Source organism: Oncorhynchus clarkii, chromosome 8 (assembly GCF_045791955.1).
Source record: "Oncorhynchus clarkii lewisi isolate Uvic-CL-2024 chromosome 8, UVic_Ocla_1.0, whole genome shotgun sequence".
Classification (NCBI taxonomy): Eukaryota; Metazoa; Chordata; class Actinopteri; order Salmoniformes; family Salmonidae; genus Oncorhynchus; species Oncorhynchus clarkii.
This window is the reverse complement of record NC_092154.1, coordinates 25,750,186-25,763,633: the sequence shown is the minus strand read 5'-3', so window position 1 is coordinate 25,763,633 and position 13,448 is coordinate 25,750,186. Positions and strand designations below refer to the sequence as shown.

Sequence of the window (13,448 nt, the reverse complement as noted above, 5' to 3'; positions counted from 1 at the left end):
AGTGTACCCTGCGCACACAACCCATGTGGAATTCCTGGTCTTCGATCTGTGGTCAAGAATGGCGAGTTCATCTCAGCCTATGCTTGACTTTTTGGCCGTGACGGAGACAAGGATCACCCCAGAAAAACACTGCCACTCTCCATCGGAATACATGTTCTCTGATTGTCCGAGCATCTGGTCATCACGGTGGTGGCACAGGGCTACTCACATCTCCAAAGTGGAGATTTTCTCACTCACTCACCTGTCCATCTCCTCATTTGAATGTCATGATGTCACTTGTGCTGTTGGAGTTCCTTAATGAGTTTGACACCTTGATAAGCACATTTCCTGACGAAGGCTCATCATACTGGGCAATGTCTGCCTCCCAACGTCTGCCTTTCATAAATCTTCATTCTTTGCCCCTTTTTAGACCTCACCCTTTCCCAGTCCCCTCCTACTCACAACGCAGGCAATAGGTTTGACCTCATCTTTAATAGAGGCTGTTCGCCTATTAATCTCACTGCACCCCCCCCCCCCCCCCCAGGTCTCTGATCACTATTTTTTTTATTCTTCTCTCCGTCTCTCCAACAACCCTACCCACTCAGCCCCTACCCAGATGGTCATGAGCCTTTCCTCTCCCACTATTCTCTCCTATGCTATCATCTCCCCCTTCTGCTAAATACTTCTCTCTCCTGTCTACTGATTCTGCCTCTTCGACCCTACTCTCCTCCCTTTTCGCATCTTATGACTCGCACTGTCCCCTTTCCTCCCAACCGGCTCAGCCCTCCCCTCCTGCTCCGTGGTTGAGTGATTTTATTGCGAGCTTACAAAACAGGGCTGTGGGCAGCTGAGCAAAAATACAGAACTAAACATCCGGAGGATCTCTTCTCCTTTAACTCCCCCCTCTGTACCGTATCTTCCTCTGTATCTGCTGCTAAAACAACTTTCTACAGTGCCTTGCAAAAGTTTTCATACCCCTTGGCGTTTTTCCTATTTTGTTGCATTACAACCTGTAATTGAAATTGATTTTTATTTGGATTTGGAAAAAAAAAGGAAAAGTGGTGTGTGCATATGTATTCACCCCCTTTGCTATGAAGCCCCTAAATAAGATCACACAGGTGGACTTTATTATAGTGTCACATGATCTGTGTGTGTGTCTGTGTGTGTATATGTATATATATATATATATATATATATATATATATATGTGTGTGTGTATATATATGTGTGTGTATATATATACCTGTTCTGAAAGGCCTCAGAGTCTGCAACACCATTAAGCAAGGGGCACCACCAAGCGAGCGGCACCATGAAGACCAAGGAGCTCTCCAAACAGGTCAGGGACAAAGTTGTGGAGAAGTACAGATCAGGGTTGGGTTATAAAAAAATATATAAAACTTTGAACATCCAACAGAGCACCATTAAACCATTATTTAAAAAATGGAAAGAATATGGCACCACAACAAACCTGCCAACAGAGAGCAGCCCACCAAAACTCACAGACCAGGCAAGGAGGTCATTAATCAGAGAGGCTACAAAGAGGCCAAAGATAACCCTGAAGGGGCTGCAAAGCTCCACAGCGGAGATTGGAGTATCTGTTCATAGGACCACTTTAAGCCGTACAATCCACAGAGTGGGGATTTACAGAAGAGTGTAAATAAATAAGCAATCAAGTTTTGTGTTTGCCTAAAGGCATGTGGAAGACTCCCCAAACATATGGAAGAAGGTACTCTGGTCAGATGAGAATAAAATTGAGCTTTTTGGCCATCAAGAAAAACGCTATGTCTGGCGCAAACCCAACACCTCTCATCACCCCGAGAACACCATCCCCACAGTGAAGCATGCTGTGGGGATGTTTTTCATTGGCAGGGACTGGGAAACTGGTCAGAATTTAAGAAATTATGGATGGCCCTAAGCATACTCTAAGCATACTGCTAAAGCAACACTCTAGTGGTTTAAGGGGAAACATTTAAATGTATTGGAATGGCCTAGTTAAAGCCCAGACCTCAATCCAATTGAGAATCTGTAGAATGACTTAAAGATTGCTATACATCAGCGGAACACATCCAACTTGAAGGAGCTAGAGCAGTTTTGCCTTGAAGAATGGGCAACAATCCCAGTGGCTAGATGTGCCAAGCTTATAGAATCATAACCCAAGAGACTTGCAGCTGTAGTTGCTGCAAAAGGGGTCTAATAGTATTGACTTTCTGGGGGTGAATAGTTATTCACGCTCAAGTTTTCAGTTTTTTTGTCTTATTTCTTGTTTGTTTCACAATAAGCAATATTTTGCATCTTCAAAGTGGTAGGCATGTTGTGTAAATCAAATGCTACAAACCCCTCAAAAAATCTATTTTAATTCCAGGTTGTAAGGCAACACAATTGGAAAAATGCCAAGGGCAGTGAGTACTTTGGCAAGCCACTGTATCACTCTTACAGCCCTAGGAAACAATTTTCCACCTCTTTAATCCTCCACCCCCTCACCCTCCCTCCTCCCTCTCTGTGGACAACTTTGTCAACCACTTTGAAAATAAGGTTGATGACATTCGCTCCTCATTCAGCCTTTTTGAGTCTTTTGTTCCCACTCACACACAACTACCCTACGCCTTGACCTCTTTCTCCTCTCTTTCCAGATGACATCCTGCGGCTAGTGAGGTCCAGCCACGCAACAACCTGCCCACTCGACCCCATCCCCTCCTCCCTCCTCCAGACCATCTCAGTAGACTATTTCCCATTCCTCACTTCCCTTATCAACTCATGCCTGACCACAGGCGGCATCCCCTCTGACTTCAAAATGGCCAGACTCTCTTCTCCACAAGAAACACTCGACCTCTCTGACGCTCAACTATTTTTGACACCCAGTCTCATCTCTGCCTGCCCGCTTGGTTGTCAGCCCACCACCTCAAGCTCAACCTTGACAAGATAGAGATGCTCTTCCTCTGGGGGAAGGCCTGCCTTCTCCAAGACCTCCCCATCATGATTGACAACTCCATGGTGTCACCCTCCCAGAGTGCAAAGAACCTTGGTGTGTTCTTTGCAAACATCAAAGCAGTGACTCGCTCCTGCAGGTACATGCTCCACAAAAATATGTTGTATTGTCACATACAGCAGATACGTGCAATGAAATGTGTTGTTTTACAGGGTCACCCATAGTAGTACAGCGCCCCTGGAGCAAAGTAGGATTACCTCACACAGGAAGCGGCGCAGGTCCTAATCCAGGCACTTGTAATCTCCCGTCTAGACTACTGTAATCTGCTATTGGCTGGGCTCCCTGCTTGTGCCATCAAACCCCTGCAACTTATCCAGAAGTTCTCCCATGTCACCCCGCGCACTCTACTGGCTTCCAGTCAAAGCTCACATCCACTACAAGACCATGGTACTTTCCTACAGAACAGCAAGAGGAACCGCCCCTCCCTACCTTCAGGCTATGCTCAAACTCTACATCGCAACTCGGGTACTGCATTCTGCCACCTCTTGTGTCTTGGTCCTCCCACTGCCCTCCCACAGGACAGCTCCTGCTCAGCCTAGTCAAAGCTCTTCTCTGTCCTGGCACCCCAATGGTGGAAAGAGCTTCCCCCTGAAGCTAGGTCAGTCCTTGCTCATCTCTCAAAAACATCTGAAACTCTACCTCTTCTTTAATAATCCCACAGCACCACCCCCCACCCCCCTCGTATAAGAGCGTCTGCAAAATGACTAAAATGTCACATGTAATGCTTGACGCTCGCAAACAATGACATCCCCACAGCAGCCAAACATTGTAACATGAGCATATTAAACGACGCGGGCGAGGTTCAAACACAGCTAGCGAGCATTCGCAAAGAACATTTCATATCAGAAAACATCAGCATAGCGAGTACAGGTAGTTACAGCAGCGGCAAAATAAGCAAATGCCTACTAGCGGCAGGGTGTGTGAGCAGAACCAGTCATCTTAAATAGACCGCCAAACAAGGTAGGTACTAGAAACTAGCATTTAATTGTTGCAACCTCAGTTGATGCGTCAGCTGAGGTGGGCACTCAGGTTACCATTGTCAACTGGCTTCACTCTATTTGTCAACCATGTCTTTCTACAGCTATCCCCTTTCGGGGACCGGTTTTCCCATTTAGCTTGCCACACAATTTAGAATTACAATGGCTGATTCAATTTGCAACCTCCACACATCAACCCAATTGAATTAACTTGTTTATCTCACTTTCTGAGTTTTGAGTCGCCTCCCCAACCCTGTCAGCTGTCCCTGGCCTGATACATCATGATGTGTGTGGGAATGTAAGAGTGGGTTGTGAAGTCTCAGACAACCGATATTACAACATAGTCCATGGGCTGTTGTCTTCAGCCCAATTATATTTACAGTAGAGGGGGCCTCTATGCAATGTTGTATCACATACTGTTTGTACTATAATTTCAAACCTTTATCACACTGTTTTGATGTCAAACGTTTCCTCAATTGAATTGACAGATTTCTTTGACTTAATATCGTAATAGCGTTGTATTTCCCATCCCTTCAACAACGATTTCCCAATGCATGTTTACATTTATGGGAGGTAATTGAAGGAAGACAGCCAGCTTGCTATGCGGGAGACGCATAAAGAAGCAAACTAACCATGAGTCTTGCGACCATAAAAAGGTGGGGCCTGTGGTTTGGATTGTGCAGGTAAGGTGAGTGAGTGTCATCAGACAGCTTCTGGCTCCAGACTAGTGGGCTTTTCCAACTGTCCATTCCAACACCATCTGATGGTTCACTCTATCAGCACTGTGAGATCATGGACAACCAGGATTCAGACATTTTTGGAGCTAATTGATGACATCTATTCTTTCTTCTATATGCTGTGTGTCACTGACCATAATTGATTTGTTTTGAAGAGTAATTTTCTATACCAATACAGGTGATCCAAAAATACTTTATATACAGTATATGATTTAGAGCTGTAGAAAGCTAGTTACATAATAGCCTATTTTCACCGCATACTATAGGCCTGCCATAACTATACCCCCTACCTTATGTTGTTGCTGCTACAATGGAAAGTCAGCCATGTGAAAGGTAAGACAGGTTAGCATTTGCGACAGAACTGTGCCATGGTGGAAGTCCTGCCTAGATGCTCAGGTCTGCCTCAGCAGCCTGTCTGACTGGCTCTGGAATGTGGAGGTGTAACGATGACTTCTATGGAAGCTTACTCAGCTGTAACAATCTGATGAGGGATTCCTTATTCCTTCTCAGGTGGTGATGCGAGTTTACTGTCACTTTGCAAGTAAAAAGGATGTTTTAACCTACTTTCCCTCTTTGAAGCAGCACTTCTCTACACAAAAATGGCTGGAGCAGAAAATAGCTGCATTTTCTGAACTTATGAATCATTTTGCAGTTGGTATTAAGGCTTGAATAACTCTTGACGTGATGAAATCATGTGTATAAACAATATCTACTGAACCTCAGTAACTGTGAGAGATGACATGCTGTTCATTGCACAATGGCCTTTATTTCAAAATGTATGTACAGTATGAAATCAATTAGACTACAGACTTAGTAAATGCTGTTTTAGGATTGTACAAGTACAATGGCAGCACATATTTTTCACTCAATGGAAACAATAAGATATATTCATTGTGCTTAAGATTAGGAGATTCACTCATTACAACCTACAGAGACAAGCTCGGAAGCATAGCCAAATCCTCAAAGATATCAAACTAATAAGCATGGAATGATTCCACATCTGTGAAAATAATACAATTGCCCTATATACATATTGAGTTATGAAAAAAAGCTAATGTTAAGATGATAGGTTTATCAGCATAGGATATCACTGTAAAGAAGTGCTAGAAATTAATTTCAGTTAATATAAAATATGCAAGAATAAAAAATAAAGCAGGAGCAGTATTATTGAGGGTTTTACAGTAGCATGTTTCTCAGCGCACTTCGGGAATAGCAGGTTTAACGAACGTGTAAATTGTGTGTTTGGGGTTGATGGAAAGTATAATATTTCAATGACAGAAAGCTCAGGGCAAGCTATTACATATCCCCTTCAGCTCTTCTTTCTCTTTGGCTTGTACAGCTAAACTCAGCAAAAAAAAAGAAACATCCCTATTTCAAGTCCCTGTCTTTCAAAGATAATTCGTAAAAATCAAAATACCTTCACAGATCTTCATTGTAAAGGGTTTAAAAAAACGTTACCCATGCTTGTTCAATGAACCATAAACAATTAATTAAACATGCACCTGTGGAACGGTCATTAAGACACTAACAGCAGACCACGTGTAACAACACCTGCACAGGATCAGTACATCCGAACATCACACCTGCGGGAAAGGTACAGGATGGCAACAACAACTGCCCGAGTTACACCAGGAACGCACAATCCCTCCATCAGTGCTCAGACTGTCCACAATAGGCTGAGAGAGGCTGGACTGAGGGATTGTAGGCCTGTTGTAAGGCAGATCCTCACCAGACATCCCCGGCAACAACGTCGCCTATGGGCACAAACCCACCGTTGCTGGACCAGACAGGACTGGTAGAAAGTGCTCTTCACTGACGAGTTGTGGTTTTGTCTCACCAGGGGTGATGGTCGGATTTGCGTTTATTTGTCAAAGGAATGAGCCTTACACGGAGGCCTGTACTCTGGAGCGGGATTGAATTGGAAGTAGAGGGTCCGTCATGGTCTGGGGCGGTGTGTCACAGCATCACCGGACTGAGCTTGTTGTCATTGCAGGCAATCTCAACGCTGTGTGTTACAGGGAAGACACCCTGTTCTGTGCGTGATTTCCTGCAATACAGGAATGGCAGTGTTCTGCCATGGCCAGCGAAGAGCCCGGATCTCAATCCCATTGAGCACGTCTGGGACCTGTTGGATCGGAGGGTGAGGCCTAGGGCCATTACCCACAGAAATGTTTGCGAACTTGCAGGTGTCTTGGTGGAAGAGTAGGGTAACATCTCACAGCAAGAACTGGCAAATCTGGTGCAGTCCATGAGGAGGAGAAGCACTGCAGTACTTAATGCAGCTGGTGGCCACACCAGATAACGAAGGTGTTACTTTTGATTTTGACCCCCCCTTTGTTCAGTGACACATTATTCCATTTATGTTAGTCACATGTCTGTGGAACTTGTTCAGTTTATGTCTCAGTTGTTAAATCTTGTTATGTTCATACAAATATTTACACGTTACGTTTGCTGAAAATAAACAGGACATTTATTGCGGAGTTTATACTAACTTTCGCTTATGGTTGTACAGTAAAAGCTAATTGTACAGTTGTCAGTTATCGGGCCATGGCTGCCTAGATGTTGCACAATGGCATGTCATTCTGTGGCTGGACCTAGGCTAGGGTTGCAAAATAATGGGTAACTGTGCTGTCGTTGGACCATAGCTAAGTATTAAGTGTTGTATAACAGGTTACTCTGTAGCAGGAACATGTAAAAATGCACTCACTACTGTAAATCGCTCTGGATTAGAGTATCTGCAAAATATGTAAAATGTAAAAATGTAACGTGGTTTATGCAGGATGCTGGTGTGGAGGAAAGATTGGTGTGGCTTTAGTCTAGGTCTGGTAGCACAGAGTAAAGGTTGGTTTGGCTCTAGTCTAGGCCCGACAGCGTAGGTTCTGGTCTTTGAGGCTGCTGAGGGATTTGTTGCGGTACTCTGTCGGGGCAACACACCTCAGGGACTCCAGAGGGGAAAGGTTTGCCTTTGTCTGGGACACCCAGCGCACCAGGCCATTGATGTTGCAGTCACATGTCCAGGGGTTGTCATGGAGATACACCTCCCTCAGGCCTGGAGGGAGGTAGAGGACAATCAGATTATGCTCATTGTGACACTTTTTTTTAATAAAAGAAATGTATATGACTTTTTATGAACAAATGGTCAAACATGAAGTACACATATGACACATATAGTCCACAAATGCATTTGAAAAAACACCTAGAAAAGATTGTTGTACATTATTCATCTCTTACCAGACAGCTGGGTGAAAATGTTTCCATCCATGTTTTTAAAACGGTTTCCACTGAGGGCCAGCTGGGAGAGCTTGGGTGTATGTCTAAACAGGTCCTGGGGCAGCCTCTCCAGCTCGTTGTTCCTCAGGTAGAGCTCCTGAAGGTTGGACAGGCCCTCCAGAGTGGCTGAGGTCAAAGTGGACAGCAGGTTGTTATCCAGCACCAGCATCTCCAGGGAGGCCAGAGGCTTGAAAGCACCAGCCGAGATGCTCTTCAGACTGTTGTTGTCCAGGTTGAGGAACAGCAGCTCTGTCAAGCCCAGAAAGCCTTTGGGGGAGATCCTCTCGATGCGGTTGAGGGCCAGGTCCAGGACCTTTAGGGCGATCAGAGGCTTGAAGGCGTTGGAAGGAAGGGCAATTAGAGAGTTGAGGGGCAGGTCCAGGTCTGAAAGGTTCCTCATGCCTGTGAACATGTCTGGTTTGACACTGGAGATCTGGTTCTGGCCCAGCATGAGGAAGCGGAGGTTGATGAGATCCTGGAAGCCTTTCACAGGGAGTTTGTTGATCTGATTCCCATACAGGTTGAGCAGCATCAGCCTCTGGGCTCCAGAGAAGGCCTGGGGGTGTATTGATTTGATGGCATTGCGTTCCAAGTTGATGCTTTCGATCTTGGGGATGGGTTTCAGGACGTTTGCTGGGAGGTCGACTATTCCGTTCTCGCCTGGGACAAGGACCACAGAAACAGCATGAGAAATCAATACCATTGGAAGATGGTAACACTAGCCTCTTTCTTGTGGTTATGTCAATAAAATAACATATTGATTTGGAGCCAAATAGCTGGCACATACTAAAGTAAGACGGTGGTTTTCCCACAATTGCAAACAGTAAGTGGACTCACCCATCTTTAGGATCCAGGAATCAGGGGGCAGGTTGGAGGGAAATGTCCTCATCCCCTTCTTGTGGCAGTTGACCTCTGACCTTTCAGGGCTGGTTTTCTTGGTGCATTTACAGACATCAGGACAGCTCTCTACAGCTTCTGCCACCCAGAACACCAGCACTGCTAAACAGGCTACCAGCTGCATGCCTACTACACCCACAGGGAATAGAAAAAGTATTCAGCACTTGCAGACTGATTAAGTTTGACAATTTAGTTTGTGTTGGAAAGACGATTAGAAATTCAATTTAAGATAATCCTATTTAAATTATATGAGCGTATTAAGAATGAACATCTTGCAGACATGCTCCAAAAAAATATAGACAAGTGCAGGGTGAAAGGCTGCCGAGCTACAGTTTATGCTATTAGACTGATCAATATTTTCTTATCAGCATTTACCTGAACATTTGGTGAGACTTGTCGTCGCATAAACCTCTTCTTTAAACTGTCTACTTTGTTTTGCCTCTCAAAGCGAGGGAGTCAGATTTTCTTAAGCTGCCTGTTCTGCTGTCGTGTGACTTCCTGTTAGTCAGAGTGAATTAGCCCAGCCGTCTGCCCAGCAGCTACAGCAGCCAGCCTGCAAAACTACCAGCACAGCACCACTGCAATGTCACAGTCCCTGGAGAAAAATGCCATCCTCAGATTATGGATCAAAGCCACCTCACAGAAACCTCTGCCAAGTTAACTCCTCCATACCCTAGAGGAGTGCATGGGGGTGTGTGAGAAATAAGACAACTCAGTCAGTATGTGCCAGTATGTGTGTGTGTGTGTGTATTTGTGTGTTTGTTTGTGCCAGGAGAAGTGATATACAAACTACGCACAGATTGATGTCATGGAGTCTCAAAGACAGAGAGAGAGGATGGTGGGCACCTCAGAAGGCATGGCTCCCAGCCACCCTGACAGCCAACGTCATGGAGATTATACTGAGGTTCTGTGACTCGCGAGGAGCCCAGCCGCACACAGACGGCCCGAAAGGAAGTCACGCTCACAACTGTAATTCCTTATGAGGGGAAAGGAACAATCACACATGTCACTCTCTGTTACACAGGGCCAAGTGCTGAGAAAGGGAGGGGGAGAGTACAGAGAGCGAGAGAGAGCAAGCAAGAGCGAGAGAGAGATACGGAAAGGCCAAGCTCCCCAGTAGTGATAAGGGATTACAGAAACACATGTTGAGAATAGCAGCAGATTGACACGTCTGCTGAGTGAGACAATTTTATTGTATGCTAAAGATTAAAAGCTATTTTCAAGCCTAGCCAACAGCAAGACAATATGCAAGCCATCTGGAGCAGCGTAATTATGGTGTTCTGACTGAAGGCTCAGAGGAGCAGCCACACCAGTCAGCTCCTCTTCACTGGAGGGGAGAGAGAAGCCCAGCTAACACACACTGAGTTTTGAGGAACACACAAGAACTTCTACAGCAATATGATATCATTCACAAACTCTACTCAACTCAATGTGGTGGGCTGGGCATTCACTTGGCATGGCTTGGCTGAAATCATTCCAATATTATTGCCAATTTACAGCCAATTGATCAAATGCTGTTTCTATCGAGTGGCCCGCCTCAGTTTCTAGTGCATACTGACAGGAGGAAGATCATAAAAGCCATGTGTAAGGTCTTGTAAAAGAATAGATGTGAGAAGTCTCTATTTAACACGAGAGCTAGCTGTCTTTACATCCAATCGATTGAGTGGCATTGATTTATCTCCAATTTCTACAGTATGTTACTCTTCAGTTAGCTCCATCATAAAGTACCCTGACTGTCTTTCTACTGCACTGCACAGCTGTAGGCTCTAATGCACACCTAATGATGCCTTCCATTTGGATACACCTACACTTCAAACATCTCCGAAAATGATTGTTCTTCAATCATTTTCACAATATCAAAGCTGGCCATTCTTACAACATTCTTCTTTGTCATCTTGCTTCTGACCTTGTCACAGTGGCCTAAAGGTTCTGTCCAGTTTTACTTTGTAAAATAAGGATTTATGTTTTATTATAGATTGCACAAACCCCCCTTTGCATCTCCAAGGTAACGCCATCCTTCACACTAGTTTTGACAGATGTACTCTGCTCTCTTACAAACTACAGTGAAAAGCAATTTGTCACACAATGCATTCCATAATAAAGAACATTGTCTCAGCAACATGCTCCAAACCCCTCCTCACTGTCAAACGCTTCATTTTATTTCACCTGACAAAGGAGTGTGACAAAGACTATGAGGCCATTGGACCGTTATTCTCACTATTTGCATGAAATATGTATTTCATCTACATCCTGCAGATGCAAAACTGAGGTGTGATAGATTTGAATTGTTCAATGTCATAGTTTTTCCATTGATGCTAAAAAGCCAAGAAGTTTTCCCGGTTTTCCGACTAAAAGAGAGATGTGAGATTACTTTCCTAATGACAGCTCTTTGGGTTTCTATAAGACAGCAGTTGTGTCTAATGATGCTCACCTAAGCATGGCAGCCCAAGCACCTATTTCCTACGTAGAACATTTAGACGGCTGAGTCAACCACTGTCTAATTAACAGAGAAATCAAGCACTGCTATCACCAATGGATCTTCCTCATGGTCTTCATTACTACGCTCTATCTCCAGTTCAGGAGATAGTTCTCTTGCTCTGCAATTTGAGTCCCCTGGATCTGATGTAGGACCCTCAAAGGAACACAATTATCATGGCACTAGAACCATCTGCAGCTCAGGAGTGATTGTGGCTCACTTGCAGCATCTGGTGTTCAAGTCTATTATCACTGTAGCATTAATGTACATTTCACAGTCACATCAGAACCGTCCTATACCCTATAATTTCCCTCCTACAGAGCTGGATCTTGACTGTGTTTGGATGAAGTTTTCTGCTGCTAACAGATACACAGGTGGTTGTTTCAACATTTCTGACCCTGCTTAGTTGCAGAAGGATAAAGCGTTAGGTGTCTGGAGTGAATTTAGAGGACTCAGCTTGTAGTCGAATAGAAAGGGGTTTTAACTGGATTCTTAAACTGCCTCCTTTCTTTCTCTCTCTCGTTCTTCCTCTCATCTAATATCATCTATGCTTTTGTAAGACTTCCTTAAGACAGGCCACTACCAAACATTTGACTAGGTCTGGAGTAATGGAACACTCCATTGTCAATTAGATAGGGATAGGTGGTCTAGCTGAGTTGAAACCTGATTTGGGTGACTGGAAACAAACGAAGAGATATCAGCCACTAAAGCCTGTTTCAACACTTCAATCTATCATGAATATTCTATTTGCATTATTTAGTGCTGTTAGCACCACATATCACACCACGTGTATAGCTGTCAAAGGGGGAATGGTGATAGGCACTTGTTCCCTTCCATCTTTAGTACGAAAGAGACAACGATAGAGAGAAATATTGCCTTTGGCACCTGTCAGAATAGCAGAATCCCAGTCACACATGCACATAGTCAGACACAGATTCCACCATGACAGGCCCAGCGTACATGCATGCTTCAATCCATGCCTGACATGAGCTATGGAGAACAATCAGAAGTTTAGAAGGAAGTGCATTTCAAAGTCTACTGGAAAGTTTAAACTATGCCGTAAGTGTACAGAATTCACAACTCACCATCCATTTCATAAAATAAACTCAAATAGAGTCAGCTATTTCTCAACTGTCAGCAATCAAGGATTGTGAACATACTGTTTTTCCTCAAGAGTTTTCAAATATAGTATACAAATATTACAGTAACTCCAATCACTTTCATAACATGATGTTTTACTCTTTATTATCACTAGTGAGGGCTCTGGCTCTGCTGAAAATGAATAGCAGCCAGGAAAGAAATACCATTAGCTTTATGTAAGGGAAGAACAAACAGCAAAGGAGGAAAAAAATCACAGTGTTTTATGAGTCACTATTTCTCACTTCAAAGACATCTTAGAATCAATTACCCTTGTCAAAACAGCAGCCGCTGTGTTACAGTTTCTCCCTCCTGTATTCCACAAACCATGACCTCCATGTTGTGATGCTCAGTAAACACAGCTGAATGCAAAGCAATGCTGCTTTACTCTGATGTTATAAAATACACTGCTCAAAAAAATGAAGGGAACACTTATTAAACAACACAATGTAACTCCAAGTCAATCACACTTCTGTGAAATCAAACTGTCCACTTAGGAAGCAACACTGATTGACAATACATTTCACATGCTGTTGTGCAAATGGAATAGACAACAGGTGGAAATTATAGGCAATTAGCAAGACACCCCCAATAAAGGAGTGGTTCTGCAGGTGGGGACCACAGACCACTTCTTAGTTCCTATGCTTCCTGGCTGATGTTTTGGTCACTTTTGAATGCTGGCGGTGCTTTCACTCTAGTGGTAGCATGAGACGGAGTCTACAACCCACACAAGTGGCTCAGGTAGTGCAGCTCATCCAGGATGGCACATCAATGCGAGCTGTGGCAAGAAGGTTTGCTGTGTCTGTCAGCGTAGTGTCCAGAGCATGGAGGCGCTACCAGGAGACAGGCCAATACATCAGGAGACGTGGAGGAGGCCATAGGAGGGCAAAACCCAGCAGCAGGACCGCTACCTCTGCCTTTGTGCAAGGAGCAGGAGGAGCACTGCCAGAGCCCTGCAAAATGACCTTCAGCAGGCCACAAATGTGCAT

General features: G+C 44.3%; 1 protein-coding gene across 1 annotated transcript; it reads right to left on the bottom strand.

Moving 5' to 3' along the window:
* Positions 1-5,425: 5,425 nt before the first annotated feature.
* Positions 5,426-9,454, bottom strand: LOC139415608 (leucine-rich repeat-containing protein 15). The gene is made up of 4 exons (XM_071163721.1): positions 9,222-9,454; positions 8,787-8,975; positions 7,911-8,609; positions 5,426-7,728 (listed from the first exon to the last, which is right to left on the bottom strand). The coding sequence occupies exons 2-4, from the start codon at positions 8,968-8,970 to the stop codon at positions 7,538-7,540; spliced, it is 1,074 nt and encodes a 357-aa protein (XP_071019822.1). The 5' UTR covers positions 8,971-8,975; positions 9,222-9,454; the 3' UTR covers positions 5,426-7,537.
* Positions 9,455-13,448: the final 3,994 nt, after the last annotated feature.